The following is a 26,698-nucleotide window of genomic DNA, read 5'->3' as shown; positions in this document are numbered from 1 at the left end:
TGCAGGGAGAGCCGGTGTTTAATTCTCAGGGCTACGGGCAGAGCCGCGCCTACTGTCCTGGGGGACCCCGGTTGTCGCAGGGTACAGCGCCGGCAGCTCTGCCAGTCCTCAGTCCCCCTTCCGCGGCAGCCTGGTGCCCGCGGGCCCCGGGTAGGGCAGGCCCAGGGGCGGGTAAAAGGCCTCCGGGAGCGCGGGGCCTGGACCCAGCCTCTGCAGGTGCGGGTACACCAGACCCAGCTCCGCGGGGCCGTAGCGGATGGCACCGGGCGTGCACAGGCCCCGCACCACCGGCGGCAGGAAGCCCGCGTGCAGGAGGGTGGGCGGGGGGTCCCCGGGAGGCGCCAGGCCCCATGGCCGCACCGGGTCCTGCTTCAGGACCCCTGCCCGGATGACAGAGGTGAACTCGGGCCGCGGTGTGGCCGGGTGGCCAGAGGGATCCTCGTCGCCACTGTCCTCAGAGCCTTTGGTTTCCCTCGGGCCGGGCTCCACTTTGATGCGTTTGCCCTGGGTCTGGGGGGCCTCGTTCTCCGCCGGGGCAGCCTGCTTCCCTTCCGTCGGAGGCTCCGGCTCTGGAAGAGGAAGATGCTGAGGGCCTGTGTGTGTCCCCAGCCCTCAGTCTTCCCATCTGTGGAATGGAGCTGTGCTCAGTGGCCAGACCTTGAGTTCTCAGCTGGGAGTGGTTTTTTTTTTTTTTTTTTTTTTTTTTTTTTTTTGAGACGGAGTCTTGCTCTGTCCCCCAGGCTGGAGTGCACCAGCACCATCTCGGCTCACTGCAACCTCCGCCTCTGGGGTTCAAGCTATTCTCCTGCCTCAGCCTCCCCAGTAGCTGGGATTACAGGCGTGTGCCACCACACCCAACTGATTTTTCTTTTAAGTAGAGATGGGGTGTCGCCATGTTGGCCAGACTGGTCTCAAACTCCTGACCTCAGGTGATCTGCCTGCGTCAGCCTCCCAAAGTGCTGGGATTACAGGCGTGAGCCACTGTGCCCGGCCAGCTGGTTCTGTCGCCAGGAGACACCTGGCAATGTCTGGAGATATTTTGGAGTGTCACAGCCCTGGGGAGGGTACCATTGGCATCTAAAGGGTAGAGGCCAGGGATGCTGTGAAATAAACATCCCACAGTGTCCCCTCCAACACAGAACCACCTGGCCCTAATGTCAGTAGAGCAGACAGAGAACAAGATACCCTGGTCTAGACATGTGCTCTTCAATGGAAGTTTCCAGGATAGAGCTTTCTGTGGTAATGGAAATGTTCTACATCTACACTGTCCCATGAAGCAGCCACTGGCCACATGTGGCTACTATGCACACGAAATGTGGCAGGTGTGAGTGAGGATATGGATTTAAAGTGTTTTTTGTTTTGTTTTGTTTTGTTTTGCAGGGCAAGGTGGCTCACGCCTGTAATCCCAGCACTTTGGGAGGCCGAGGCGGGAGAATCACCTGAGGTCAGGAGTTCGAGACCAGCCTGGCCAACGTGGCGAAACCCTGTCTCTACTAAAAATACTAAATTAGCCGGGCATGGTGGTGGGCGCCTGTAATCCCACCTACTTGGGAGGCTGAGGCAGGAGAATCACTTGAACCCGGGAGGCGGAGGTTGCAGTGAGCCGAGATTGTGCTATTGCACTCCAGCCTGGGCAACAAGAGTGAAACTCCATCCCCCCAAAAAAATAAATAAATAAATTTTTTTGAGACGAGGTCTCACCCCATCACCCAGGCTGGAGTGCAGTACAGCTGTCACAGTGCACTGCAGCCTCTAACTCCCGGGCTCAAGAAATCCTACCACCTCAGCCTCCCGAGTAGCTGGGACTATGGGTGTGCACCACCACACCTGGCTAAGTTTTAAACTTTTTGTTGAGACGGGGTCTCACTATGTTGCCCAGGCTTGTCTTGAACTCTTAGGCTAAAGCAATTCTCTTACCTCAGCCTCCCAAAGTTCTGGGTTTACAGGCATAAGCCACCGCGTCTGGCCTGGATTTTACTTTATTTTATTTTATTTTTTTGAGACGGAGTAGGAGTCTCCCTCTGTCACCCAGGCTGGAGTGCAGCGGTGCGATCTCAGCTCACTGCAACCTCTGACTCCTGGGTAGAAGCGACTCTCCTGCCTCAGCCTCCTGAGTAGCTGGGACTACAGGCACGTGCCACCATGCCCAGCTAATTTCTTTTTTTTTTTTTTTAAATCTTGCTCTGTCACCTAGGCTGGAGTGCAGTGGCATGATCTCGGCTCACTGCAACCTCTGCCCTCCAGGTTCAAGTGATTCTCCTGCCTTAGCCTCCCGAGTAGTTGGGATTACAGGAGCATGGCACCATGTCCAGCTAATTTTTTATATTTTTAGTAGAGATAGGGTTTCACCATATTAGCCAGGATGGTCTCCATCTCCTGACCTCATGGTCTGCCTGCCTCGGCCTCCCGAAGTACTGGGATTACAGGCATGAGTCACCACGCCCGGCCTGGATTTAAATTTTTTTTTTTTTTTTTTTTTTTTGAGACAGAGTCTCGCTCTGTCGCCAGGCTGGAGTGCAGTGGTGCAATCTCTGCCTCCCGGGTTCAAGCAATTCTCCTGCCTCAGCCTTTCAAATAGCTGGGATTACAGGCGCGTGCCACCACGCCCAGCTAATTTTTGTATTTTTAGTAGAGACAAGGTTTCACCATGTTGGTCTTGATCTCGTGATCCATGTTGACCTCGTGATCCACCCGCCTCAGCCTCCCAAAGTGCTGGGATTATAGGCGTGAGCCACTGCACCAGCCTGGATTTTAATTTTAATTGTATATAAATGGCTGCATGTGGCTAGTGGCTTCTGGAATGGACAGGCAGGACCCAAAGATTCCTTGGAGCTTCCCAGGGGCCGAGGTGGGAGGTGGGGCTCACCTGTGGGCTCTGGCCCCGGGCTGGATGCCTCCTCACAGGCCATGCTGGCTGGAAGCTGGAAGGCATCCAAAGGAGTTTGACCACCCTCGGCTTGGCTGGGGAGAAGATTGATGTGGTTAGGAGCCAGGGGTCCTTGGCCTCTCAGGACTCCCTCCTGCTTTACCCAACTTGTGGCAATAAGTGTGGACACCCCCACGGGGAAATGTGGAGTCCTCACCCTGAGGCACTTACGGGGCTCATCACCAGATCCCTAAACTCTGGGTTGATTTCTAGCCCGGCGTGGCCCTCGCTCCTAAGGCCAGACCTGGATAGCCGGTGGCCACCTGGATGTCACCAACTGGATGTCCTCTGGCACCTCATGCCCATCTGATGTCTACAACTTCCTTTCAAACCTGCTGTTCCTCTCAGGAGCCCAAATCCGGGCTCAGCAAAGCATAAGATGGTCTCCTCCCCTCCTCCCCCATAGAGTCTGGCACTTCCCAGGACTGGCCCCAGCCTCTGCCCTGGTCCTCCAGCACCCATCTTGTCCCTCAGTGCCTCCTTCATGGCAGCTAGAAGGGTTTTGTTTGTTTGTTTTTGAGATGGAGTCTCACTGTGTCGCCCAGGCTGGAGTGCAGTGGCATGATCTTGGCTCACTGCAACCTCCGCCTCCCGGGTTCAAGTAATTCTGCTTCAGCTTCCTGAGTAGCTGGGATTACAGGCGCGCACCACCATGCCCGGCTAATTTTTTTTATTTTTAGTAGAGATGAGGTTTCACTTTCTTGGCCAGGCTGGTCTTCAACTCCTGACCTCGTGATCCACCTACCTCGGCCTCCCAAAGTGCTGGGATTCCAGGCGTGAGCCACTGTGCCTGGCCTAGAAGGGTGTTTTTTCCTTTTTTTTTTTTTTTTTTTTTTTTTTGAGACAGGGTCTCACTCTGTCGCCCAGGCTGGAGTGCAGTGGCACGATCACGGCTCACTGCAGCCTCGACCTCCTGGGCTCAGGTGATCCTCCCACCTCAGCCTCTGCTGTAGCTGGGACCACAGGTGCGTGCCACTGTAACTGGCCAATTTAAAAAAATTTTTTTTAATAGAGATGGGACCTCACTTTGTTGCCCAGGCTGGTCTTCAACTCCTGGGCTCAGGCAAACCACCTGCCTCGGCCTCCCAAATTGTTGGGATTACAGGTATGAGCCACCATGTCCGGTCTAGAGCAGTCTTTCTAAAAAGCAGATCTGAGTATGATCCTCTCCAGCTCTAAAGCTTTCTGTGACTCTCCAGTGCCCCTGCACCAAAAGGCCAGGCCGTCATCTTCAGGCTGGTTTCTCACTGCTTTCTACTCCAGCCCAAGGCATTACCTTTAGGGTCAGGCTGTTGCTTGGAGCCCTTCCTTTGCTTGGAACACCCCTCCCTGCGCTTGGAACACCCCTCCCTGCTTCTATCCATTAGTTGCTGTGCTCTGTGGGCCTCCCCTGGTAAGAGCCTGCCGTGGCTCCCCAGTGCCCCAGAGTCAAGAGTCCAGACCCTCCACCTGAGCCTGAGGAGGCTGTGAGCCTGCCCCTACCTTCCTCAAAGATACTGTTCCCCTCCCCCTGGCGACTCCTCTCTGTCTCCTGCCAGCAAGACCGTTCCACTCTGGGCCTCTGCTCTCACCATCTTCCCCTCCTTCCCCTTCGTGTCTGCAGACCCCTTGGGCTTGTCCCATTCTAGAAGCCCTCCCCAAAGCACCCCCACTGGAGGTGGGGAGAGACAGCAGGGCCCTGAGTCCCCTGCAGGAGGGGTGGGTACAGCCCTCACCTGAGCACGTGGCTGACCCAAAGCACATGGTGCTCCCCGGGGCTCTTCCCGCTCCCAGCCACCGTGGCCACAGACTGCAGCCACACGAAGCCCCCGGCACGCCGCAGCCAACGGTAGTAACCAGTCATCACCTGACCCTTGTCCAGCACTGGGCCCAGCCCAGGGGGAGACGGGAAGGGGTGGGGTGGGGACAGGGGCGAGACAGAGAGAGCAGGGTGGATAGGAGGAGACAGGCGGGGTGAGAGCAGGGGAATGGGGAGAAGAGAAAAAGGTGAAAGCACAGAGAGGCAGAGTCAGAGAGACTGAGAGGTAGCCCAGCAGCGAGGCCTCTTGGGTGTTTTGGAGACCCCACAGCCCCCCAACACCCCCCCACATCCTGAGGCATCACTCAGTCTCCTTGCTGCTCTTCCAGTGCTAAACGGAGTCCCTGGAGCTGTAGGTGCAGCAGGAGGGACTGTGGGCAGCCCTGAAGAAGGACTTCCAGGGACCAGGGAGTGGGGTGCTCGGGTCTGGGGGGTGGTAGGCAGGCTTGGTGGGTGGAGGTGGGTCTCACAGTCCACATGACTCTGGCGGATCCTGGTGGCGTCCTGTCCGTGGACGAACTGGTAGCAGCTGCGGCCCACCAGCTCTGAGGGCCCCAGGTCCATGTGGTCGCTGACTCTGGGGGGTGACAGAGAAGAGGGGAGGAGTCCAAGACCACGGGGTTGGGGGAGAGGCAGAGTTGGCTCCAGAGTCCCCTGGGGTTCAGACCCTTGCTGTAAAATGGGTGCAATAACAGTGTTGGCAGGCGTGGCTCACACCTGTAATCCCAGCACTTTGGGAGGCTGAGGCGTGTGGATCACTTGAGGTCAGGAGTTCGAGACCAGCCTGCCTAAGATGGTGAAACCCTGTCTCTACTAAAAATACAAAAATTAGCTGGTTGTGGTGGTGCACGCCTATAATCCCAGCTACTTGAGAGGCTGAGGCAGGAGAATCACTTGAACCTGGGAGGTGGAGGTTGCAGTGAGCTGAGATCGTGTCACTGCACTCCAGCCTGACAGAGTGAGACTCCATCTCAAAACAAACAAACCACAAAACAGTGTCTCTCCCGGGGTAGCTACGAGTATTCACGTGGATGCTAGTGGCAAGGCCCTAGGCGCCCTGGAGACCTCACAGCATGGGACTATTTCAGCACTTAATTTGCCTCCACTGTGGGGTGCAGGAGAGGAAATGGATGAGAGATGAAAGACCAGAGAAATGGGCTGAGACGGGCCAAGATCTGCAGCCCCAGAAGGAGGGCCCAGACCCAAGACACAGCCCCTCTTCCATCCCCGAAGGCACCCCTGGGCTAGGCCTCCGCCCTGGTCCCCTGCCTTCCCTCCCTTCTCCCCATCACCCTGCCCCATCCACTGCTGTTCCACCTCCTATGGCTCCCCAGTGCCTTACTCTGCAGACCCAGCACTCCCTCTGACTCCCCAGGTACCCCCAGATCTCCATTGTGCCCCCAATCCACCCGCCACAGCCCCCAACCCCGGTACCTGCTCTCACAAGCAAGGATGGTGAGACCCAGGCTGAGACGGAAGACGATCATGTGTCCGTGGAGTGGCAGCTCAGCCAGGGGGGCCGGGGGCAACGTGTGCCCGAGGGCCACAAGGCCCAGGGCGTGGGCCCGAAGGCGCCCAGTCACGTGGATGACCTGCTGGTGGTGGGCGTGGTTGGAGGAGAGGCAAGGCGGGCCAGTGGGGGCAAGAGGACCATCACTGGGCTGGGTTCCCTCTGTCCCCCACAGGTGCTGGAAGACTGGACACTGTGTGACCGCCCCCCCAGTCCCACTCCCAGACCCAGTTCCCTAAGCCACCTGCAGCCAGTGAAGCCACCAGCCTGGTTCCCTCGGTCACCCTCAATCCGGGGACATGGCTGGCTGGAATACGGGAGCCTGACTGCTCACACCCACCTTGTACCCCGAGGCCTTGACGTGCAGCCCCCTCTTGGTGAGCGTGGATTTCATGCGGACAAAGAAGGAGCGCTCCTGGACCAGGGAGGAGGGGGGCACCTTGGTGAGGCTGGCCTCTGGGACAGAGAGTGAAGGAAGGTTATGGGGTCCTGAAGAGGAAACACACAGGCCACCCTGACCCTTGCAGAGCCAGCCGGACATAGATACAAGATGTCCACTGGGCCACGGCCGCACTCAGAGGCATGCCTGATGATTTTGAAAGCTCACGGGGACAGTATGTGGGCTCCCCTATGTGGCAGCCATCCGCATCTTTTTTTTTTTTTTGAGACTGAATATCACTCTGTCGCCCAGGCTGGAGTGAGTGGCGCAATCTTGGCTCACTGCAACCTCCGCCTCCTGGGTTCAAGTGATTCTTCTGCCTCAGCCTCCCAAGTAGCTGGGATTACAGGCACATGCTACCACGCCCGACTAATTTTTGTATTTTTAGTAGAGGTGGGGTTTTACCATGTTGGTCAGGCTGGTTTCGAACTCCTGACTTCAAGTGATCTGCCCTCCTTGGCCTCCCAAGATGCTGTGATTACAGGTGTGAGCCACCATGCCTGGTCCCATCCACGTCTTTTTTTTTTTTTTTTTTGAGCTGGAGTCTCGCTCTGTCACCAGGCTAGAGTGCAGTGGCACGATCTCGGCTCACTGCAACCTCCGTCTCCCCAGTTCAAGTGATTCTCCTGCCTCAGCCTCCTGAGTAGCTGGGATTACAGGCACGTGCCATCATGCCCAGCTAGTTTTTGTATTTTTAGTAGAGACAGGGTTTCGCCATGTTGGCCAGGATGGTCTCGATCTCTTGACCTCATGATCTGGCCGCCTCAGCCTCCCAAAGTGCTGGGATTATAGGCGTGAGCCACTGCGCCTGGCCCCATCTACGTCTTTCTAATGCTCAAACCTGCCCCGACCCTCCCCTGCTCTGAACCTGCCATAGCTTCCTGAGGCCTTTAGAGGAAAGCCCACCTCTCAGGCCCCATCCTCCAGGTCTCAGCACAGACTTCTCCTCCTCCAAGAAGCCCTCCCTGACCCTCAGGCTGGGTCAGCCATCCCCTCTGGGTTCCCCTATCCCAGCCCTGCCCCATCGTGGTTGCCACTGTCTGAGGACAGGTCGGTCTCCCCTCACTGGACTGGGAGCCCCAGGTGGGTGGGGCTGGAGCTGTCATGGTCACTACTGTGTCACCAGGACAGGGGCTGGCCCAGAACAGGGGATCGGGGAATAGCAACAAATAAGACTCACAAATCCAGATCCTTCTGTAACCCCTACAAAACAGTCTTAAAAATATGCTCACACACAGATGACCCTGTGCCTAAAACTCAGGTAGAAACACAGTCCCACTCCCCAACAGCCTGCACGTGTGGCAGACATCGCCCCACGCTTGCAAGCACAGCTGATGTCTCAGATGTTTTTGGTGTTAAGCAAACCCAAGATTGGAAAATCCTATTTACAGGATAGTTAGCCTCATAGGCCCCCAACATCTCAGAGCTAAAAAGAGCTGGCAGGGTAATCTGCAGCACCCTCCCTCCCATACACAGTGGGAGTGGAAATTTCCACTGGAGAGAAGGGTTAGGCATGCTGACCCTGGAGCAGACAGACCTGGGCTGGAATCCAACTCAATCACTTATAGCTGTGTGACCTGGGGCAATTAACTTAACCTCTCTGCGCCGTGCCTCAGTTTTCTGCTGTAAAATGGAGATAACAGTTCTTGCATTGTGGGTCTGTGCTTAGGATCTAATGGAATTTTTTTTTTTTTGGAGACGGAGTCTCACTCGGAGTACAATAGCCTGATCTTGGCTCACTGCAACCTCCACCTCCTGGGTTCAAGTGATTCTCCTGCCTCAGCTTCCTGAGATGCTGGAATTACAAGCACCTGCACCATGCCCGGCTAATTTTTGTATTTTTAGTAGAGATGGGGTTTCACCATGTTGGCCAGGCTGGTCTCGAACTCCTGACCTCAGGTGATCCACCCACGTCGGCCTCCCAAAGTGCTGGGATTACAGGCGGGAGCCACTGCACCCAGCCTTTTTTTTTTTTTTTTTTCCCCAGACACTGGCTCTGTCACCCAGGCTGGGGTGCAGCGACGTGATCTCCTCACTGCAACCTCTGTCCCCAAGGCTCAAGCCATCCTCCCACCTGCCAAGTAGCTGGGACCACTGGCATGTGTCATCATGCACAGCTAATGTTTTTTTCTTTTCTTTCTTTTGCTGTCGTTGTTTTTTTGGAGACAGAGTCTTGGACTCGCCCAGGCTGGAGTGCAGTGGCACAATCTCTGCTCACTGCGACCTCCATCTCCTGGGTTCAAGGGATCCTCCTGCCTCAGCCTCCCGAGTAGCTGGGACTCAGGCACGCGCCACCATACCCAGCTAATTTTTTTTTTTTTTTTTTGTATTTTTAGTAGAGATGGGGTTTCACTATGCAAGCCAGGCTGGTCTCGAACTCCTGACTTCAGGTGATCTACCCGCCTTGGCCTCCCAAAGTGCTGGGGCTATAGGTTTGCACCACCACGCCTGGCCTTTTTTGTAATTTTTGTAGAGATGGGGTTTCACTATGTTGCCCAGGCTGGTCTCCAACTGAGCTCAAGTGATCCGCCCCCCTGGGCCTCCCGAAGTGCTGGGGTTACAGGCGCGAGCCGCCGCGCCCGGCCCTAATGTAATTATGTAATGTGATTATGTATTTAAAGGCACAGCCCAGTGCCTGCCCAATAAGCCTGCCTTGTTATTTACCTAAGCCTCTCCCAACTCCTTTCAGCAGCCAGGGGGGTCTTTCTGTAGCTCGAATCTTTGGGAGCTTGGCAAACTTAAGGAGCCAAGTCTCACCGCCTCAATTTATATTCGATTCCTTTTGCAAAGATTCGTTCTACACAGTTCTAACTTCACTGCTATTTGTATAAACGCGGCATGGCTGGATACAGTACAGCGGGCGTCCCCCGATCTACCCTCAGACTTCATTCTTTAGGAGCCCTTAGAATTACCGATCTCGGGGGTATCTGCAAGCGAAGAGGAAGAGGAGGAGGAAGAGGAGACGGAGGGCGGGGTTGGGGGGCCGGGGGTCGGGGTCCGCAGCCCCAGTTGCTCCAGCACCTCTGAGTGGTCCCCAGGGTGAATGTAGTCGAAGACGCTGCTGCCCGTCATCTCCACCTGCCGGCGAAGGAGGGGAATGCAGGGGGCGGGTGAGGTGCGCGCGCAGTAACTCGCCCGCCCGCTGTGCTCAGCCTTGCCTCATTTGCCTGCACGCAGGTGCGCTTCATGCCAGTGTGTTTTTTTAAGAAAAAAAAAGAAAAAGAAAAATTACCTTTCAAACGGAAGATACAAACTTAGACTCTTCTCGCTTCATACCCAGTGATTAGTAAGGATTTTTCCCCGCCCACTCTATTAAGGGGCTGTGTGTGGGAGTGGGGCGTGGGTGGGAGGTGTCAGAGCCTCCGTTTACCCAACTCCTGCTTACTCACTGCCACCCCCATACAGCAAACAACTGTGCCCTGGCATGAATCACTGGGTGTCCCAGCAGGAATGAGATTCAAGTTACAAACAGGGGAGTGGTTTTTAAGCTCTTAAAGAGTTAGAGCTTTTCAATCAGACACTTTTACATTCAATTCTACCTCGTAAATCTCTCTCCTAGCAGTCCCCTTCTCTCCCTGCCTCCCTCAATGCAGGCCCCCATCTTCTCCCCACTGTGTTTCTGCCCCAGCGTCCTCACTGGTCTTCTGACCTACAGTTCAAAGATGCCTCTGCAAGTTACTTACCTGACCACCACGGCTGCCATGACTCCCATTGCCCCTCAGCTTGGGGGGTCACATCCTTCCCTCAGTCAGTTATCCCTCTGGGCTCCGCCCCCTCATTAAATCCTCCCCCACGCCAGCTTCAACAGCTTCAAGCCTTTCCTTCTTCTTTTTTTTTTTTTTAGACGGAGTTTTGCTCTTGTTGCTCAGGCTGGAGTGCAATGGCGCGATCTTGGCTCACCGTGACCTCCGCCTCCCAGGTTCAAGCAATTCTCCTGCCTCAGCCTCCCAAGAAGCTGGGATTACAGGCATGTGCCAACACACCTGGCTAATTTTGTATTTTTAGTAGAGATGGGGTTTCTCCATGTTGGTCAGGCTGGTCTCAAACTCCCGACCTCAGGTGATCTGCCCGCCTCAGTCTCCCAAAGTGCTGGGTTTATGGGCGTGAGCCACCGTGCCTGGACTTTGTTTTGTTTTGTTTTGTTTTTGAGATGGAGTTTTGCTCTCGTTGCCCAGGCTGGAGTGCAATGGTGCAATCTCGGCTCACTGCAACCTCTGCCTCCTGGGTTCAAGTGATTCTTCTGCCTCAGCCTCCAGAGTAGCTGGGACTATAGACATCTGCCAGCACACCTGGCTAATTTTGTATTTTTAGTAGAGACTGGGTTTCACCATGTTGCCCAGGTTGGTCTCGAACTCCTGACCTCAGGTGATCTGCCGCCTTTGCCTCCCAAAGTGCTGGGATTACAGGCGTGAGCCACCACACCTGGCCAAGCTTTTCCTCCACTCTTCCTCCCTCCCTTCCTCTTGTCCAAATTCCAGGTTGGTCTCAAACTCCTGACCTCAGGTGATCTGCCCGCCTTTGCCTCCCAAAGTGCTGGGATTACAGGCGTGAGCCACCACACCTGGCCAAGCTTTTCCTCCACTCTTCCTGCCTCCCGTCCTCTTGTCCAAATTCCCCTCCTTTTGGTGTCTTCCTCCTCCAGGAATCTCACTGAAAAGCTACTCAGCCAATGCACTGAATTTCCTAAATTTCCTGTTTGTGAAAAATATTTGTAAAAATGATCAAAGTTGACAGCAATTTGTATTGGAGGGACTGGCAAAGCTTAAGGTGCTGTGAGATGCCAGGGCTCCAAGGATGGTCATCCTGCCCTTTTTTTTTTTTCTGAGACAGAGTTTCGCTCCTGTTGCCCAGGCTGGAGTGCAATGCCACAATCTCGGCTCACTGCACCCTCCACTTCCCGGGTTCAAGTGATTATCCTGCCTCAGCCTCCTGAGTAGCTGGGATTACAGGTGTCCGCCACCACGCCTGGCTAATTTTGTATTTTTTTTTTGTTTTTTAGTAGAGAGACGGGGTTTCTCCATGTTGGTCAGGCTGGTCTTGAACTTCCAACCTCAGGTGATTTGCCCGCCTCGGCCTCCCAAAGTGCTGGGATTACAGGTGTGAGCCACTGCGCCCGGCCCTTTTTTTTTTTTTAGGCATACCCTCACTTTGTTGTCCATGTTGGAGTTGTCCAGTGGCTTCATCATGGCTCATTGCCACCTTGCCCTATGGGCTCAAGCGATCCTCCCATCTCAACCTCCTGAGTAGCTGGGACAACAGTGTGCCACCATGCCTGGCTAATTTTTAAGTTTTTTTGTAGAGATGGTGGGGGTGGGGGTGGTGGGGTGTCTCACTATGTTGCCCAGGCTGGTTTTGAATTCCTGGCCTCAAGTGATCCTCCTGCCTCAGCCTCCCAAAGTGTTGGGATTACAGGCATGAGCCAGCGTGTGCGGCCTCTAAACCTTTAAAATTGTTAAGAAGAAACAAGTGTTGGCAAATACGGTGCATCTGGCCCGCCAGTCATTGGCAAACTGATCTTTCAGTGAACCTGCTTTCCCTCAGATCTACTTGTTACTTTAATAGCCGCCCCCGCCGCCACCCAAGGCCGGGCGCGGTGGCTCATGCTGTAATCCCAGCACTTTTGGAGGCTGAGGCAGGCGGATCACCTGAGGTTGAGAGTTCAAGACAAGCCTGACCAACATGCAGAAACCCTGTCTGTATTTAAAAAATACAAAATTAGCCAGGCGTGGTGGTGCATGTCTGTAATCCCAGCTACTCGGGAGGCTGAGGCAGGAGAATTGCTTGAACCCAGGAGGCAGAGGTTGCAGTGAGCCGAGATCGTACAATTGCACTCCAGCCTGGGCAACAAGAGTGAAACTCCGACTCAAAAAAAAAAAAAAAAAAAAAAAAAAATAGCCCTCATCAGCCAGGACAGTGGCTCACATTGTAATCCTAGCACTTTGGGAGGCCGAGGCGGGTGGATCACGAGGTCAGGAGATCTCGGCCATCCTGGCTAACATGGTGAAACCCCGTCTTTACTAAAAATACAAAAAGTTAGCCGGGTGTGATGGGCGCCTGTAGTCCCAGCTACTCAGGAGGCTGAGGCAGGAGAATTGTTTGAACCCGGGAGGTGGAGGTTGCACTGGGTGGAGATGGTGCCACTGCACTCCAGCATGGGTGATAGAGAGAGACTCTGTCTCAAAAACAAACAAACAAACAAAAATAGCCCTCCTCTGCCTTCGAGGATGAACCATGCTGGGTGCCATGTGGGGTGCCAAGGAACACCCTTTGGGAACCACAGAGATCCAGTCCTTTTTTTCTTGCTGCTATGGTGAGATCAGGAGTGAGGAATGATATGCATAGGCCTGGCAAGGGAGATGGTGGCTGAGCCAATCCAGGTCCACTGGGGGTCCCTTACCTGTGAGAGACCCAGATAGATGGAGACTGTCTCTGAGATGTAGAGGAATTTTCCTTCCTGGTTCAAGGCGAACACAAAGCCATCCAGGGACTAGAGCCGGGAGAGACAGGGAGGGGGAAGGGGAAGGCCTGGTGTCCCTCTTTCCATTCGCCAAGTGGTAAGAGGTTCTGAAACCTGGGTCTCCGCCTGAGGTGGACTGTTTTGGTGGGGAGGGGGCTTCAGTGGTCCTCGGAAGGGGCAGGGAGGAGTGGGGGGATCTTGAGCATTCGGCTTCCCAGTCCAGGTACCCCCAACAATGGATGGATGCTGAAGAGGCTGCCGTTCTCCAGAGGTGGCCGCTAGGTGGTAGCAAGGAGCAGCAGGCAGGGAAGGGGCCTCACTCACCTGCAAGATGTGACCTCCCAGGTGCTGCTCGAAGACTTCGGAGACCAGCGCTGCGGGGCCGCGGCGGCCTGGGGCTGGGGGCAGATGGAAGGATGAAGCCTGTTAGTCTGGCTGACCCTGCCCAGGGCAGGTCCCCCGGGAGCCAGTCTACAAACTTCCCTCTCTTCCCCTAAGGCTTGTGGACATCTTGGGGTATCTGGGCACCCATGGGGGAAAGACCTGGGGCGTGGGACACACAGGTGGGTGGGACAGTGAGTGACAGACTGACTCACAGAGACAGACGGGCCAGGGGGTGCATAGAGGGATTCATTCATTCATCCACCCATTCACTCACAAAAGCTTCCTGAATACCTACTCTCCCTATGTCCTGCACTAGGCATTGCTGGGAGTGCAACGGTGACCAGGATACCCAGCAACCCCTGCTCCTGCTGGGCTCTCAGACCAGGGGCAGTTGAACAGCAAGCAAGAAACTAACATCTCTGCTTAGGGATCCCATAAAAATAAATAAATAAGAAACCAACAGGCTGGGCGAGGTGGCTCACACCTGTAATCCCAGCACTTTGGGAGGCCGAGGCAGGCAGATCACAAGGTCAGGGGTTCGAGACCAGCCTGGCCAATATGATGAAACCCGGTCTCTACTGAAAATACAAATTAGCTGGGTGTGGAGGTGGGCGCCTGTAGTCCTGGCTACTCGGGAGGTTGAGGCAGAAGAATCGCTTGAACCCGGGAGAGGCGGAGGTTGCAGTGAGCCAAGATCACACCACTGCACTCCAGCCTGGACGACAGTGCGAGACTCCATCCCAAAAAAAAAAAAAAAAAGAAAGAAAGAAAAGAAACCAACAGGCTGGGCGAGGTGGCTCATGCCTGTAATCCAAGCACTTTGGGAGGCCGAGGCGGGTAGATCGCTTGAGGTCAGGAGTTTGAGACCAGCCTGACCAACATGGTGAAACCTGTCACTACTAAAAACAAAAAAATTAGCTGGGCATGGTGGCGTGGGCCTGTAATTCCAGCTATTTAGGAGCCTAGGTGGGAGGATCGCTTGAACCTGGGAAGCGGAGGTTGCAGTGAGTCGAGATCGCGCCACTGCACTGCAGCCTGGGCAACAAAGTGAGACTCGATCTGTTAAAAAAAAAAAAAAAGGCAAAAAGAAAGAAACTAACAAATATGAAATCACCCTTTGTGGCCAGTGCTATGGAGAATGAAATAGGTGGTGCAAAATGAAGAGTAATGGGGTTAGGGCTGTTGAAGGAGGGGACATTTGAGCAGACCTGAAGGATGAGGAGGCAGACAGGAGACTGAAAGACAGAGACAGAGGGATATAAGGGAATAGAAGGAGACAGAGATTTTACAACTCAACAACAAAAAGACAATTCAAAAATGGGCAAAGGGGCCCAGTGTGGTGGCTCACGCCTGTAATCCCAACACTCTGGGAGGCCGAGGTGGGTGGATCACCTGAGGTCAGGAGTTCGAGACCAGCCAACATTATGAAACCCCGTCTCTACAAAAATTAGCCGGGCATGATGGCGGGTGCCTATAATTCCAGCTACTCGGGAGGCTGAGGCAGGATAAATCGCTTGAACCCGGAGGCGGAGGTTGCAGTGAGCTGAGTTAGGGCCAGTGCACTGCAGCCTGGGTGATAGAGTGAGACTCTGTCCCGGGAAAAAAAAAAAAAAAAAGGCAAAGGGCCAGGCACGGTGGCTCATACCTGTGATCTCAGCACTTTGGGAGGCTGAGGTGGGAGGATTGCTTGAACCCAAGAGATTGAGACCAGCCTGGGCAATGCAGTGAGACCCCCATCTCTACAAAAAATATATCTTTAAAAATGGGCAAAGGACTTGAATAGATATTTCTCCAAAGAAGATACACAAATGGCCAATAAACACATGAAAAGATGCTCAACATCATTAGTCATTAGGAAAATGAAAATCAAAACCACAATGAGACACCACTCCACACCCGCTAGGATGGCTAGCATCAAAAAAGTAGAAAGTGGCCAGGCGCGGTGGCTCATGCCTGTAATCCCAGCACTTTGGGAGGCCGAGGAGGGTGGATCACGAGGTCAGGAGTTTGAGACCAGCCTGGCCAACATGGTGAAATCTTATCTCTACTAAAAATATAAAAATTAGCTGGGCGTGGTGGCGTGCACCTATAATCACAGCTACTTAGGAGGCTGAGGCAGGAGAATCCCTTGAACCCAGGAGGTAGAGCTTGCAGTGAGCCGAGATCATGACACTGCACTCCATCCTGGGTGACAGAGCGAGACTCCATCTCAAAAAACAAACAAAAACAAAACAAAACAAACAACACAGAAAATAAGTGTTGGTAAGGATGTGGTGAAATTGGAACCCTCATACATTGCTGGTGGGAATGTAAAATTGTACAGCCACTGTGGAAAACAATTTGATGGTTTCTCAATAAGTTAACATAGAATTATCATACGACTTAGTAAATCCACTTCTATGTATGTAATCTATGTAATCAAAAGAATTGAAAACAGGCGTTGTAGCATGTACATGTGTATTCATAGCAGCATACTTCACATCATTCAAAAGGTGGAAACCACACAAATGTCCAACTCATGAATGAGTAAATAAAATGGGGAGGCCGGGCACGGTGGCTCACACCTGCAATCTCAGCGCTTTGGGAGGCGGAGGTGGGTGGATCACCTGAGGCCAGGAGTTCAAGACCAGCCTGGCCAACATGGTGAAACTCCGTCTCTACCAAAAATACAAAAAATTAGCCAGGTGTGGTAGCACGTGCCTGTGGTTCCAGCTATTTGGGAGGCTGAAGAGGGAGAATCACTTGAACCCAGGAGGTGGAGGTTGCAGTGAGCCGAGATCCCACCACTGCACTCCAGCCTGGGCAACAAGAGTGAAACTACATCTCAATAATAATAATAATAATAAATAAAAATACTAAGGCCGGGCGCAGTGGCTCACGCCTATAATCTCAGCACTTTGAGAGGCTGAGGTGGGCAGAACACCTGAGGTCAGGAGTTCGAGACCTTCCTGGCCAACATAGTGAAACCCTGTCTCTACTAAAAATACAAAAAAACTAGCCGGGTGTGGTGGTGGGCGCCTCTAATCCCAGCTACTCTGGAGGCTGAGGCAGGAGAATTGCTCGAACCTGGGAGGCAGAGGTTGCAGTGAGCCGAGATTGTGCCACTGCACTCCAGCCTGGGCAGCAAGAGCAAGACTCCATCTCAAAAAAATAAAAACAAAAACAAACAAACAAAAACTAAAAAAAAAATAGAGATGGAGAGACAGAGGAAAAGAGATGCAGAGAGAGACAGAGATGGCAACTGAGACCAAGACAAAGTGAGACCAGTGCCCCCTGCCCCGTCCTCCCTACAGTCAGGAGCTAGGACCCAGGACCTTGTGCTGGGGGTAGGCAGAGACCTGGGGGTCCCAGAGCCTGTCCCCACCCAGGACCCCTGGGTGACCCTGACCCTGCAGAGGACAACTCCCGAGGGAGCTCCGACCCAGTGCTGAGAGTGGGGAGCCAGGCGAGAGACTCGGTGACCTTGAGGGTCCCCAAGTGCCTTCTTCCTATGGGGCTAAGGGGCCAGGTCTCCTATCAGGCCCCAGCACTTCTCCTCCCTGGCTGTGTGCCCTGGGACCAGCCTCTCTGCCGCTCTGTGCCTCAGTTTCCTCCTCTGTCAAGCGGGTTTGCCAGGAGCGGTGACTCCCCAGGCTGGTTACGCATTCAGTCCACTTAACAGACAGAAAGGGCCTGGCTGGGGCCTGGCAGAAGCAGATGCTGCGGCACAGAGCCGGGACTGGTATTAATAGTGTGATTACTATTGTTATTACCCGACCATCAAAACACCAGGCGGCGAAACCCCGCCCCTCCCCCATGGGCGCGCAGCCCCCGCATCCCCAGCCCCCTAGTGTCTGGGCTGAGCTTCCTCCTCCCAGGAGTACCCCACACCCTCCTGGCTGTTCCTCCCTGCCTCCACCTCCGCCTGGAGCTCCAGGAACAATTACTGGGGGGCTGGGGGGGTGAAGGGGACCCCCTCCCTCAAGATACAGCTCGGAACCAGCCGGGTGACAGGCAGGAACAATGCTGCCTGCTAATTGTTGCAATTTTCCCCTGTCATTTTTGCTAATTCCTTCATTTTCCCTCTCCCAGGATCAGCCTGGGTCAGACTGAACCGCTGCAATTAACAACATTAATGGGCACGTCGGGATTAGGGGGTGTGGTGGTGGGGGGGCTTGGGGACCTGCTCTTCCCCATACATGGGTCCGGTCCCCTGTGAAAGGGACCCCCAGAGTCTCCTTCTGATCACTGACTGATGTGTCTTTTTACCCCCAGCCTCCACCTCCGGATCCCACCAACTCCCCGATGCCTCCTGCTGTTTCCTCCTCTCCCTCTCCCCTCAAAATGTCCCCACTCCTCTGTCCCCCACATTCAGCAGGAGACTTTTCACCACTTCCACATCTGCCCTCCCATGTCCAGAACCCAAACATCACTCATCCATTTAACAAACACTTGCTGTGGTTCTTATCAGAACCTGCTCAGTGTCCTCATCTCTTGCACAGAGAGGGAGCACGAGGGGCAGAGAGACGGGAGACCGGGGCGGAGAGACGGGAGACCAGGGGTAGAGAGAATCGAGACCAGGGGCAGAGAGAGGGGGACTCAAGGGCAGAGAGAGGGGGAAACTGGGTACAGAGAGGGGGGGACCAGGGGCAGAGAGAGGGGGGACCTGGGGCAGAGAGAGGAGGATCCAGGGGCAGAAGGCAGAAGCCAAGGCCTCTTCCAAGTTCCCAGATCTCCCCCATCACCTGCCCTCTCAACTGCCCTGAAGGGATGTGCTGACCCTGGGTCCTGGAGAGGAGAGGCTGGGGCTTCATCACCCAGGGAAGTCGGGGAGAGGGGTCCCTCACATGCCCCATTGTCAAAGCGCCGCAGGCCTGAGGGCTGCATGGGGGCGAGCACCATGGGGTGGGGCAGTGCTGGGTCACCTTTGCCTTTACTTTCCTCAGCCTCATCTGTAAAATGGGTCTACAGTGATAGAGTTGAATGGGCTAGTGCATACAGTAGGTGTCTAATACTGGGAGTCATGCCACCTTTCTCTCTTTTTTTTTTTTTTGAGACGGCGACTAGCACTGACACCCAGGCTAGAGTGCAGTGGCAGGATCTCAGCTCACTGCAACCTCTGCCTCCTGGTTCAAGTGATTTTCCTGCCTCATCCTCCCAAGTAGCTGGGATTACAGGCGACCACCATCACGCCCGGCTAATTTTTGTATTTTTAGTTGAGACGGGGTTTCACCATATTGGTCAGGCTTGTCTTGAACTCCTGACCTCAGGTGATCCACCTGTCTCGGCCTCACAAAGTGCTGGGATTACAGGTGTGAGCCACCACCCCGGCCGCACTTTTCTTTTCAGTATGACTACAGATAACATCAGGGCACCACTGCCTTTTCGGGTGGTTTCTTGGAGGCCGCCCTCTGTGTCTCTCACACCCACATGCATTTTAAGCAAGTCCCAGGGGTTGGACCTGACCATGTCACCTATGTTCCACCACCCATGGCCTCAGCCCAGTCTAGCTGCCCTGGCTGGACCACCACGCCCTCATCCTCACTGGGCTCCTACTTCCGCCTTCACCACCTCTGTGTCTCCCCTCTCACTGTGGGTAACAGCCAAACCCACCACGGTGCATGAGGCTCTGCACCCAGCAAGCTGATCCCCGCCTGCCTCAGGGCCTTTGCACCTGCTGTTCCCTCTGCTGAGTCACTCTCTTCCAGCTTTTCTCACAGCTGCTCCCACACCTTGGAGCCTCAGCTCAAAGATCACTTCCTTGGCTGGGCCCAGTGGCTTACACCTGTAATCCCAGCACTTTGGGAGGCTGAGGTGGATGGATCACCTGAGGTCAGGAGTTCAAGACCAGCCTGGCCAACATGGTGAAACCCTGTCTCTACTAAAAATACAAAAATTAGCTGGGCATGGTGGCGTGTGCTTGTAACCCAGCTACTTGGGAGGCTGAGGCAGGAGAATCGCTTGAACCTGGGAAGTGGAGGTTGCAGTGAGCCGAGATCGCACCATTGCACTCCAGCCTGGGTGACAGAGCAAGACTCTGTCTCAAAAAAAAAAAAAAAAAAAAAAAAGTTACTTCCTCAGCGAGGATGTGCCTGACCTGTGAGCTAAGAAGAAGTCACCCCTTGGCTAGGTACAGTGGCTCATACCTGTAATCCCAACACTTTGGGAGGCCAAGGTTGGCAAATCACTTGATCCCAGGAACGTGAGGCCAGCCTGGGCAACATGGAGAGACCTCATCTCTATAAAAAATGCAAAAAGTAGCTAGGCGTGGTGGCGTGCACCTGTAGTCCTGGCTACTTGGAAGGCTGAAGTGGGAGGATCTCTTGAGCCTGGTAGGTGGAGGCTGCAGTGAGCCAAGATTGCACTACTGCATTCCAGCCTGGGCGACAGAGCAAGACCCTGTTTCAAAAAAATAAAAAAAGGGCCGGGCACGGTGGCTCACACCTGTAATCCCAGCACTTTGGGAGGCTGAGGCAGGCGGATCACCTGAGGTCGGGAGTTTGAGACCAGCCTGACCAACATGGAGAAACCCCATCTCTACTAAAAATACAAAATTAGCCGGGCGTGGTGGCACGTGCCTGTAATCCCAGCTACTAGGGAGGTTGAAGCAGGAGAACTGCTTGAACCCAGGAGAAGGAGGTTGCGGTGAGCCGAGATCACGCCATTGCACTCCAGCCTGGGCAACAAGAGCAAAACTCCGTCTATAAAGAAAGAAAGAAAGAAAGAAAGAAAGAAAGAAAGAAAGAAAGATGTCACCCCTCCTTCCCTCAACTGCCACAGTCACTCAACAATTTAGTAAGCCCTCATTGTGTCCCAGATGCTATTCCAGGCTCAGCAACCAAGGGGCTGTTGGTGAATGACACAAAATAACAAGATAAATACAGAGTGTCAGATGACAATAAGTGCTATGGGAAGAAAGAACGCCGTAAAAGCCAGGCGCGGTGCCTCACGACTGTGATCCCAGCACTTTGGGAGGATAAGGAGGTCAGGAGTTCGAGACCAGCCTGGCCAACATGGTGAAACCCCGTCTTTACTAAAAATACAAAAAATTAGCCGGGTGCAGTGGCAGGCACCTGTAATCCCAGCTACTGGGGAGGCTGAGTCAGGAGAATTGCTTGAACCCAGGAGGCAGAGATTGCAGTGAGCAGAGATTGCAACACTGCACTCCAGCCCGGGCAACAAGAGCAAAACTGCGTTTCACACACACACAAAAAAAGCAATAGGGAATGCTGACATGAGGTTTAGGCTGTCTCCTCTCCAGACTCAGAGGCTCAGGGCTAGACTTGAACATCTGTTGTCCCATTTCACAGATGGTGGACTGAGGCCTAGAGAGGCAGAGACCTAGAACCCATCCCTGTAGACCTACAGACCACGTATGATGGTTGAGAGGCGGCCTTTGGGGCCAGGTCATCTGTGTTTGAATCCCAGCTGTGCGACCTTGGGCAAACACTTCTGTAACTTGGGAGTCATAATAGTGCCTCCCTCTGAAAAAGAAAGTTATTTTGTGTACAGGGCTTATCCCAGGTCTGATGCATGCATTCTATATGATTACTATTACTGTTATTATTTTAGGTACTGGGTCTTGCTCTGTTGCCCAGGCTGGAGTGCAGTGGCATGATCACGGCTCACTGCAGCCTCGACCTCCTCAGCTCAAGCAATCCTCCCACCTCATCCTCTTCAGTATCAGGGACTACAGGCAGGTGCCACCAAACCTGGCTAATTTGTTTATTTATTTTTATTTTTATATATTTTTTGAGACGGAGTCTTGCACTGTCACCAGTCTAGAGTGCAGTGGTGTGATCTCGGCTCACTGCAATCTCCGCCTCCTGGGTTCAAGTGATTCCCCTGCCTTAGCCTCCGGGGTAGCTGGGACTACAGGGACACACCACCACGCCCAGCTATTTTTTATATTTTAGTAGAGATGGGATTTTACGATGTTGGCCAGGATGGTCTCGAACTCCTGACCTTGTGATCTGCCCGCCTCGGCCTCCCAAAGTGCTGGGATTACGGATGTGAGCCATGGTGCCCGGCTTATTACTGAGGAGGGCATGGGAGTCCCCTCCCCTTCAGAGAGTGTGACTGACAGTGCTCTGCTCTGTGGCTTCAGCTAAAATGCTGTCCTCAGCTCCTCCTCTGAACTATGGAAGCAGGTGCTTCGCCTCTTGTTAGGGACCCTGTAGAGCTAGAAATGCCTCTGTCCCCCGATTTCCCAATTTTGGGACTATGGGAGTCCATGCAGTACCAAGCCCCCCCACACTGTCCTGACCCTGCTTCCACTTGGCACCGTGGTCCAGGTGGGGTCGATTAAGTCCGTGCTCTGCCACGTCAGTGCTGTGACCTCAGCCAGCCCCTGATGCCTCTGAGCCCCGGAATGCCCATCCAGGTAATGGGGGGGCTGGACGCCGCCGGGACTCTCTTAGCCCCCCCTTTCCCCCCCTTCAGCTCGGGGACAATAGACAAGATGTTTATCCCCCGCCGGCGCACATGTTGTTCGCGGTAATGACAGTAATCAGCGGCGCTAATGCCGCATTCTCTCCGCGCCAGTCAATTCGCCTAATTACCGCCTGGGAAGCCGGATTATTTAAATTTAAATGGTGATTTATTGCGAGCTTAATCAATGCTATTTTCTCTCCCCCCCCTCTTCCCCTGGGACGGGGCAGGAGGGGAATTGGAGCCCCTCCAACCCCACCCTAAGGACACCCTCTTCTCCTGGAGGGATGGGGACAGGGGTAGCCTGGGGTGCCCTGAGACTTCAGATAAACACCACTCACACTGCCTTATCCTCATAACCGCAAAGCTGTAACAAACACATAAAATACAAGTAATAATAACAACATAACAACACTTTCATGTCTCAATAATAAAGTCTGAGTAATAATAATAAACTTAGATATTTATCTGTATCTTACAGAGTTTATATTTTTACATATTCTAGATTATATTGCTTCGCCTATTTCTTTATTACGTCTTGGCCACTAGGATGCCAGCCGCTCCGGGGCAGGGACTTTTGTCTAGTTTGTTTCTCCTGCTGGATCCCAGCACTCAGAAAAGTGCCAGACAGGCAGGAGATGCTCCAAAAGCGGCAGCCCCCCGCCCCCTCCTCCATGCCCCGAACCCCTCCAGCAGCCCTGCAAGGTCACTGCTGATAACAGCACTGGCCGCATAGCGGTGGCTTTCTCTGAGCTAGGCACTTCCAGGGACTTTGCAAATATGACCTGATTGATTCTCTGCTCAGCCCCCTGGGGGAGGTTGGACCGTTTTTTCCCACTTCACATTAAGGCACAGAGAAGTGAGGCGACCTGCCCGGGGTTGCAAAGCTGCGGGGTGGCTGCGCGGCGACAGGAACCCTGGGGCATCTTCCTGAAGTTCCCCATCTCATCCGCCATATCATAGTCTCCCTCTTGCTCCTCCAACGAGGGGCTCAGACTGTACAGTCCTTCGGTCCCCGCCGGGGCCCCTCAGGTCTGGGTCCAGGGTATCTCTCTCGCCCATTAGCTAATGGGCGTCCCAAGCCAGGGTGAGTCCCCTCTGTCCCGCTCATGCAGCTGGGAGTTTCTTTGGTTGTAATAATGATTCCTCTCCTCTAATAAAAATATAGGAATAGCATTTACCAGTGACCAATAGAACTGCCAGGGCCTTGTTTAGGGCAGAATTCACGAAATCTTCCCAATCTCTTGCGCCCATTTGACAGTTGAATAAACTGAGGCTTGGAGAGCAGAAGCCACCTGATAGGGACACGTAAAGGTCCTGGCTGACTCCAGAGACAAGCATCTGGGCGAGGGCAGGCCCGCAGCCCGGATCTGGGCTGCAGTGACTCCGCCTGGAGGGCCCTGGGACCCTCGCCCCGCGCATGCGCACTCACCGAGGCCAGCTGGCGGCCCCGCGGCTCTCAGCCCCCAGGGCGGCGCCCCCAGCGCGGCGAAACGGCGCAGGCGGAGGTAGGTGACGCTGAGGCGCACGATGGAAGCCTTGTCCAGCTGGCTGGAGATGGCGCCGGGCAGCGGGAGAAGCTTGGCCAGCTCGAAGAACTCCAGGTTCTCCTTCCCGCGCCGCGAACGCGCCGCGTTCCGGGACTTCTCCTTGCGCTGCGCCTGCAGGCTGGGCGGGCGGCGCGGAGGAGGTGTCGGCGGGGCCCCGGGGCTCAGGGGCTTGGGAACTGGGGGCGAGCCCCGCCTCCCGGGGCCTTGGGAACGGGACGGGACGTTGGGAGTGGATTCCACATCTCTGGAGGTGGGAGCAGACCGGAGTGTGGATTCTACACTCCGACCCAGGGACAGAACCTCGAGTGTCAATTCTGGGGGGAAGGAGGAGGAAGAGCGAGAGATTAAAGATGTTGGGCGGGAATTCTGAGGACCGGGACTAGAAGCAGAACGCAGGGGACCGGGCTCAGGACGGTAGTTAACTCAAAGTAAGACCTTTTAGCTCTAAGGGTCGGGTCAGGGAGCTGGGTGTGAACTGCCCCTTGGCACCGGGACAGAACATCTGGTGTGAATTGGCCCCGGGGACACCTCCCCGGGGGCGGGGCTGCGGCCAGGGGGGCGGGGCTTTGCTCACCACGGTCCGGACGGCGCCTTGACCATCAGCCCGGGTAGAAAGTCCCAGGGGACGCTGGCGCCGCGGCCTCCCACGCATTTGACCTCGCTTCCGCCGCCACTGCCGGGATAGGGGGCCGCCATCTCCGGAGGGCTCGCTCAGGCGGGCTCCGAGCCCCGAGTCTCCTGCAGCGGGAGGGGGCCAGGGGCAGCGCTCAGTGCCCTCGGGAGACCTTCTAGGGAAACTGAGATCCGTGCGGGGCTCAGGGTCCCAGCAAGGAGCTGGGGGGCTGGATGGTGCCTCAGTTTCCCCTCCCTGGAGGCCTCAGTTCCCACCCTAGCCGGCCCGGGGCTGGCGCTCCGGGTGAGGACGTGCCCCGCCGCCGCCTCCCCCGCGCCGCCCGCCAGCGCGCCCGCCTCACGCCCGCGCCGGGCCGGCTCCCGCATACCAATGGGCGCACGCGGCGCGCATACGGATCGAACCGGCCCGCGCGCTGCGTGCCAAGCATGCCCAAGCCGGGCGGGGGGCGGGCGCCTCCCGGGCCAGGCACGCACGCCCCAGCCCCCGGAGCCCTCTGCCCCGAGGACCCGCCCCCCAAGCCCATCCCCGGTGTCTGACTCCCCGGATCTGCACCCTGTTTTCCCGGCTGGGCTAAGGAGGCAGGGGGCAGAGGGCAGGGACCCCCATCCTGTGTCCTGCCCAGGGATCCCCCCAGCCTCTCGGGGTGGCGCCACGTGTTCGGACCGCCACATCCCCACGACCACAACTTCCTCCCTGAAGACCCCGGCGCGCGAGCCCCAGCCCCGGACTCAGCCGCCACAGCCTCTGCCCCAGGACGCCCCCAGGATTGACCCGACACGCGGGGCCCAGGTGTCCTGGTCTCCTGATCTCCTAACGTTTTCAGTTAGGTCTTCATTCCTCCAGGACCAGGCGTTCAGAACACCCCCTAACCCCAGGAACCAGGCCGCCCCCAAACCTCCCAGCCAGGTGTCCAGATGCCCCAGAGCCCCGTGTCCAGGTCTCCCAACCCCAGATTTCTCCAGCACCCAAACATCCGTGCGCCCCTTCCCCCAGCCTCGGGATACCCTCGTCCCGACCCCCTAGCCCCCAGGACACTGGAGTTCCAGCCCCCCATTCCTCCGGGACTCAGAAGTCCCCCTCCTGCCAGCCCGCAAGCTTCCCCTACCCGCAGGACCGCCAGTCCGATTACTTGGCCGCAGAGCAGCCTCCGGGCGCGGCGTGGGGCCGGCCGGGCGGCGCGGAGGGGCCGCTCCATAGACCCCGGGGCGCGCGGGGCGCAGCGGGACGCGCGGGCTGTGGCGCCCGGCTCTCGGCGCCCACCTCGGCCTCGCAGACTTGGAGACGCGCGACCAGCGCGGCGGGCGGGGGCGGGGTCTGCCGGAGCCCCGCCCGCCGCGTCTCCGCCCCCGGACCCGCCCCGTTCGCCTTTCCCTGGTAGGGGGCCCAGTTACTCTGGGGTCCGAGTTCCCTTGCCCCACGGTGACGTCGGGGGTCAGAATGTAGAACCTCGGATCGGAGCTTCCCCACTCCAAGAGGGGAACAGCGGAGTCCGGGCACTGTCTACACCCCTTCAGGAGGCAGCTAGTGCCCCAGCAGCCCCTCGGGACAAGACAGGTACCCTGCACCCGAGCTCCGTGTACGAGTGGAGACTCACGTCAGTGCTCCCTCCAGGGACACAAATCCAGAATTCGAGACCCTCCCTTTCCGGGAGAGAACTCCTGGGTGTCAGCACACTCTCCCCCCACAGGGCTAGGACTTCGCATCCAAACCCAACCCGCCTTACAAGGGGGACTTACTCCTCCCTCGTCAGGCACCAGGATCCAGCTCTCTAAGGAGCTCCAGAGACCAGGATCCTGGCGTCTTATCTCCATCCCCCCCGCCGCAGGGACGGGAACCCTGACATCCAAGCTCCCTATTAGATCATAAATGGGAACTCAGGGGTTGTAGCACCTCGCACAGAGGACGGGGACCCAGGCGTCCAAGCCTTCTCCAGTATGATAGGAGGTCCTACAGTTCCCCTAGCTCCTTCCCTCCATGCAGCCCCCACTTCCCGTTCTCAGGGTGCTCCCTGGCATGGGGGTCTCCAGGCACTTAAAAGCCTCTACATGACCTTAACATGGGGAATGAAAATGGAGCTGGGGGCCGGGCGCGGTGGCTTACACCTGTAATCCCAGCACCTTGGGAGGCCAAGGCGGGTGGATCACCTGAGGTCAGGAGTTCAAGGCCAGCCTGGCCAACATAGTGAAACCCTGTCTCTACTAAAAATACAAAAATCAGCTGGGTGTAGTGGTGGGCGCCTGTAATCCCAGCTACTCGGGAGGCTGAGGCAGGAAAATCGCTTGAACCTGGGAGGCGGAGGTTGCAGTGAGCCAAGATCCCGCCCTGGGCCAGAGAAGGAGAGTCCATTTCAAAAAAAAAAGAAAGAAAAGAAAAGAAAAAGAAAATGGAGCAGGGAGTCTTAGAAGAGGCATACAGTCAGGGGCTTGCAGGAAGCACGCGCTGGCCTTTGGTTTGGCAGATGGGGAAACTGAGGCACACACAAACACCCGTGTGCATTTGCTCACAAGAACACACAAACTCATTTGTGATCCTCATAGTTAACACTTAAGGGAGTGCTTGTTTTTTGCTAATACTTTATTTTACAGCAAGAT

At 55.5% G+C, this 26,698-nt stretch overlaps 1 protein-coding gene across 20 annotated transcripts; it reads right to left on the bottom strand.

Annotated features, from left to right (window-relative positions):
* NPAS1 (neuronal PAS domain protein 1) lies at positions 1-25,943 on the bottom strand. Of its 20 annotated transcripts, none has more exons than XM_063720152.1 (13): positions 25,844-25,923; positions 24,048-24,211; positions 23,356-23,591; positions 23,105-23,218; positions 13,455-13,528; positions 13,071-13,160; positions 9,586-9,751; positions 6,575-6,690; positions 6,159-6,319; positions 5,195-5,301; positions 4,642-4,789; positions 2,867-2,961; positions 1-625 (listed from the first exon to the last, which is right to left on the bottom strand). In XM_063720152.1, exons 2-13 carry the CDS (start codon positions 24,167-24,169, stop codon positions 372-374), a joined length of 1,683 nt encoding a protein of 560 aa, XP_063576222.1. In that variant the 5' UTR covers positions 24,170-24,211; positions 25,844-25,923; the 3' UTR covers positions 1-371. The 20 variants fall into 20 exon arrangements, with proteins under 20 accessions (XP_063576222.1, XP_054396736.1, XP_063576223.1 ...); XM_054540761.2 differs by having other exon boundaries at positions 1-569; XM_063720153.1 differs by having other exon boundaries at positions 6,159-6,316.
* Positions 25,944-26,698: the final 755 nt, after the last annotated feature.

Source organism: Pongo abelii, chromosome 20 (genome assembly GCF_028885655.2).
Source record: "Pongo abelii isolate AG06213 chromosome 20, NHGRI_mPonAbe1-v2.0_pri, whole genome shotgun sequence".
Lineage (NCBI taxonomy): Eukaryota > Metazoa > Chordata > Mammalia > Primates > Hominidae > Pongo > Pongo abelii.
This window is presented reverse-complemented; position numbering and strand designations above follow the sequence as displayed.

Excerpts from the sequence above, each read along its gene's own strand:
- NPAS1 (XM_054540761.2), bottom strand. The coding sequence starts at position 24,169 with ATGGCGGCCCCCTATCCCGGCAGTGGCGGCGGAAGCGAGGTCAAATGC. Across the intron at positions 23,219-23,355 it reads GGGGCCGCCAGCTGGCCTCG|GTGGCTTCTGCTCTCCAAGC; the intron begins GTGAGTGCGCAT and ends TGTCCCTATCAG. Across the intron at positions 9,752-13,070 it reads TCTATCTGGGTCTCTCACAG|GTGGAGATGACGGGCAGCAG; the intron begins GTAAGGGACCCC and ends CTTCGCCGGCAG.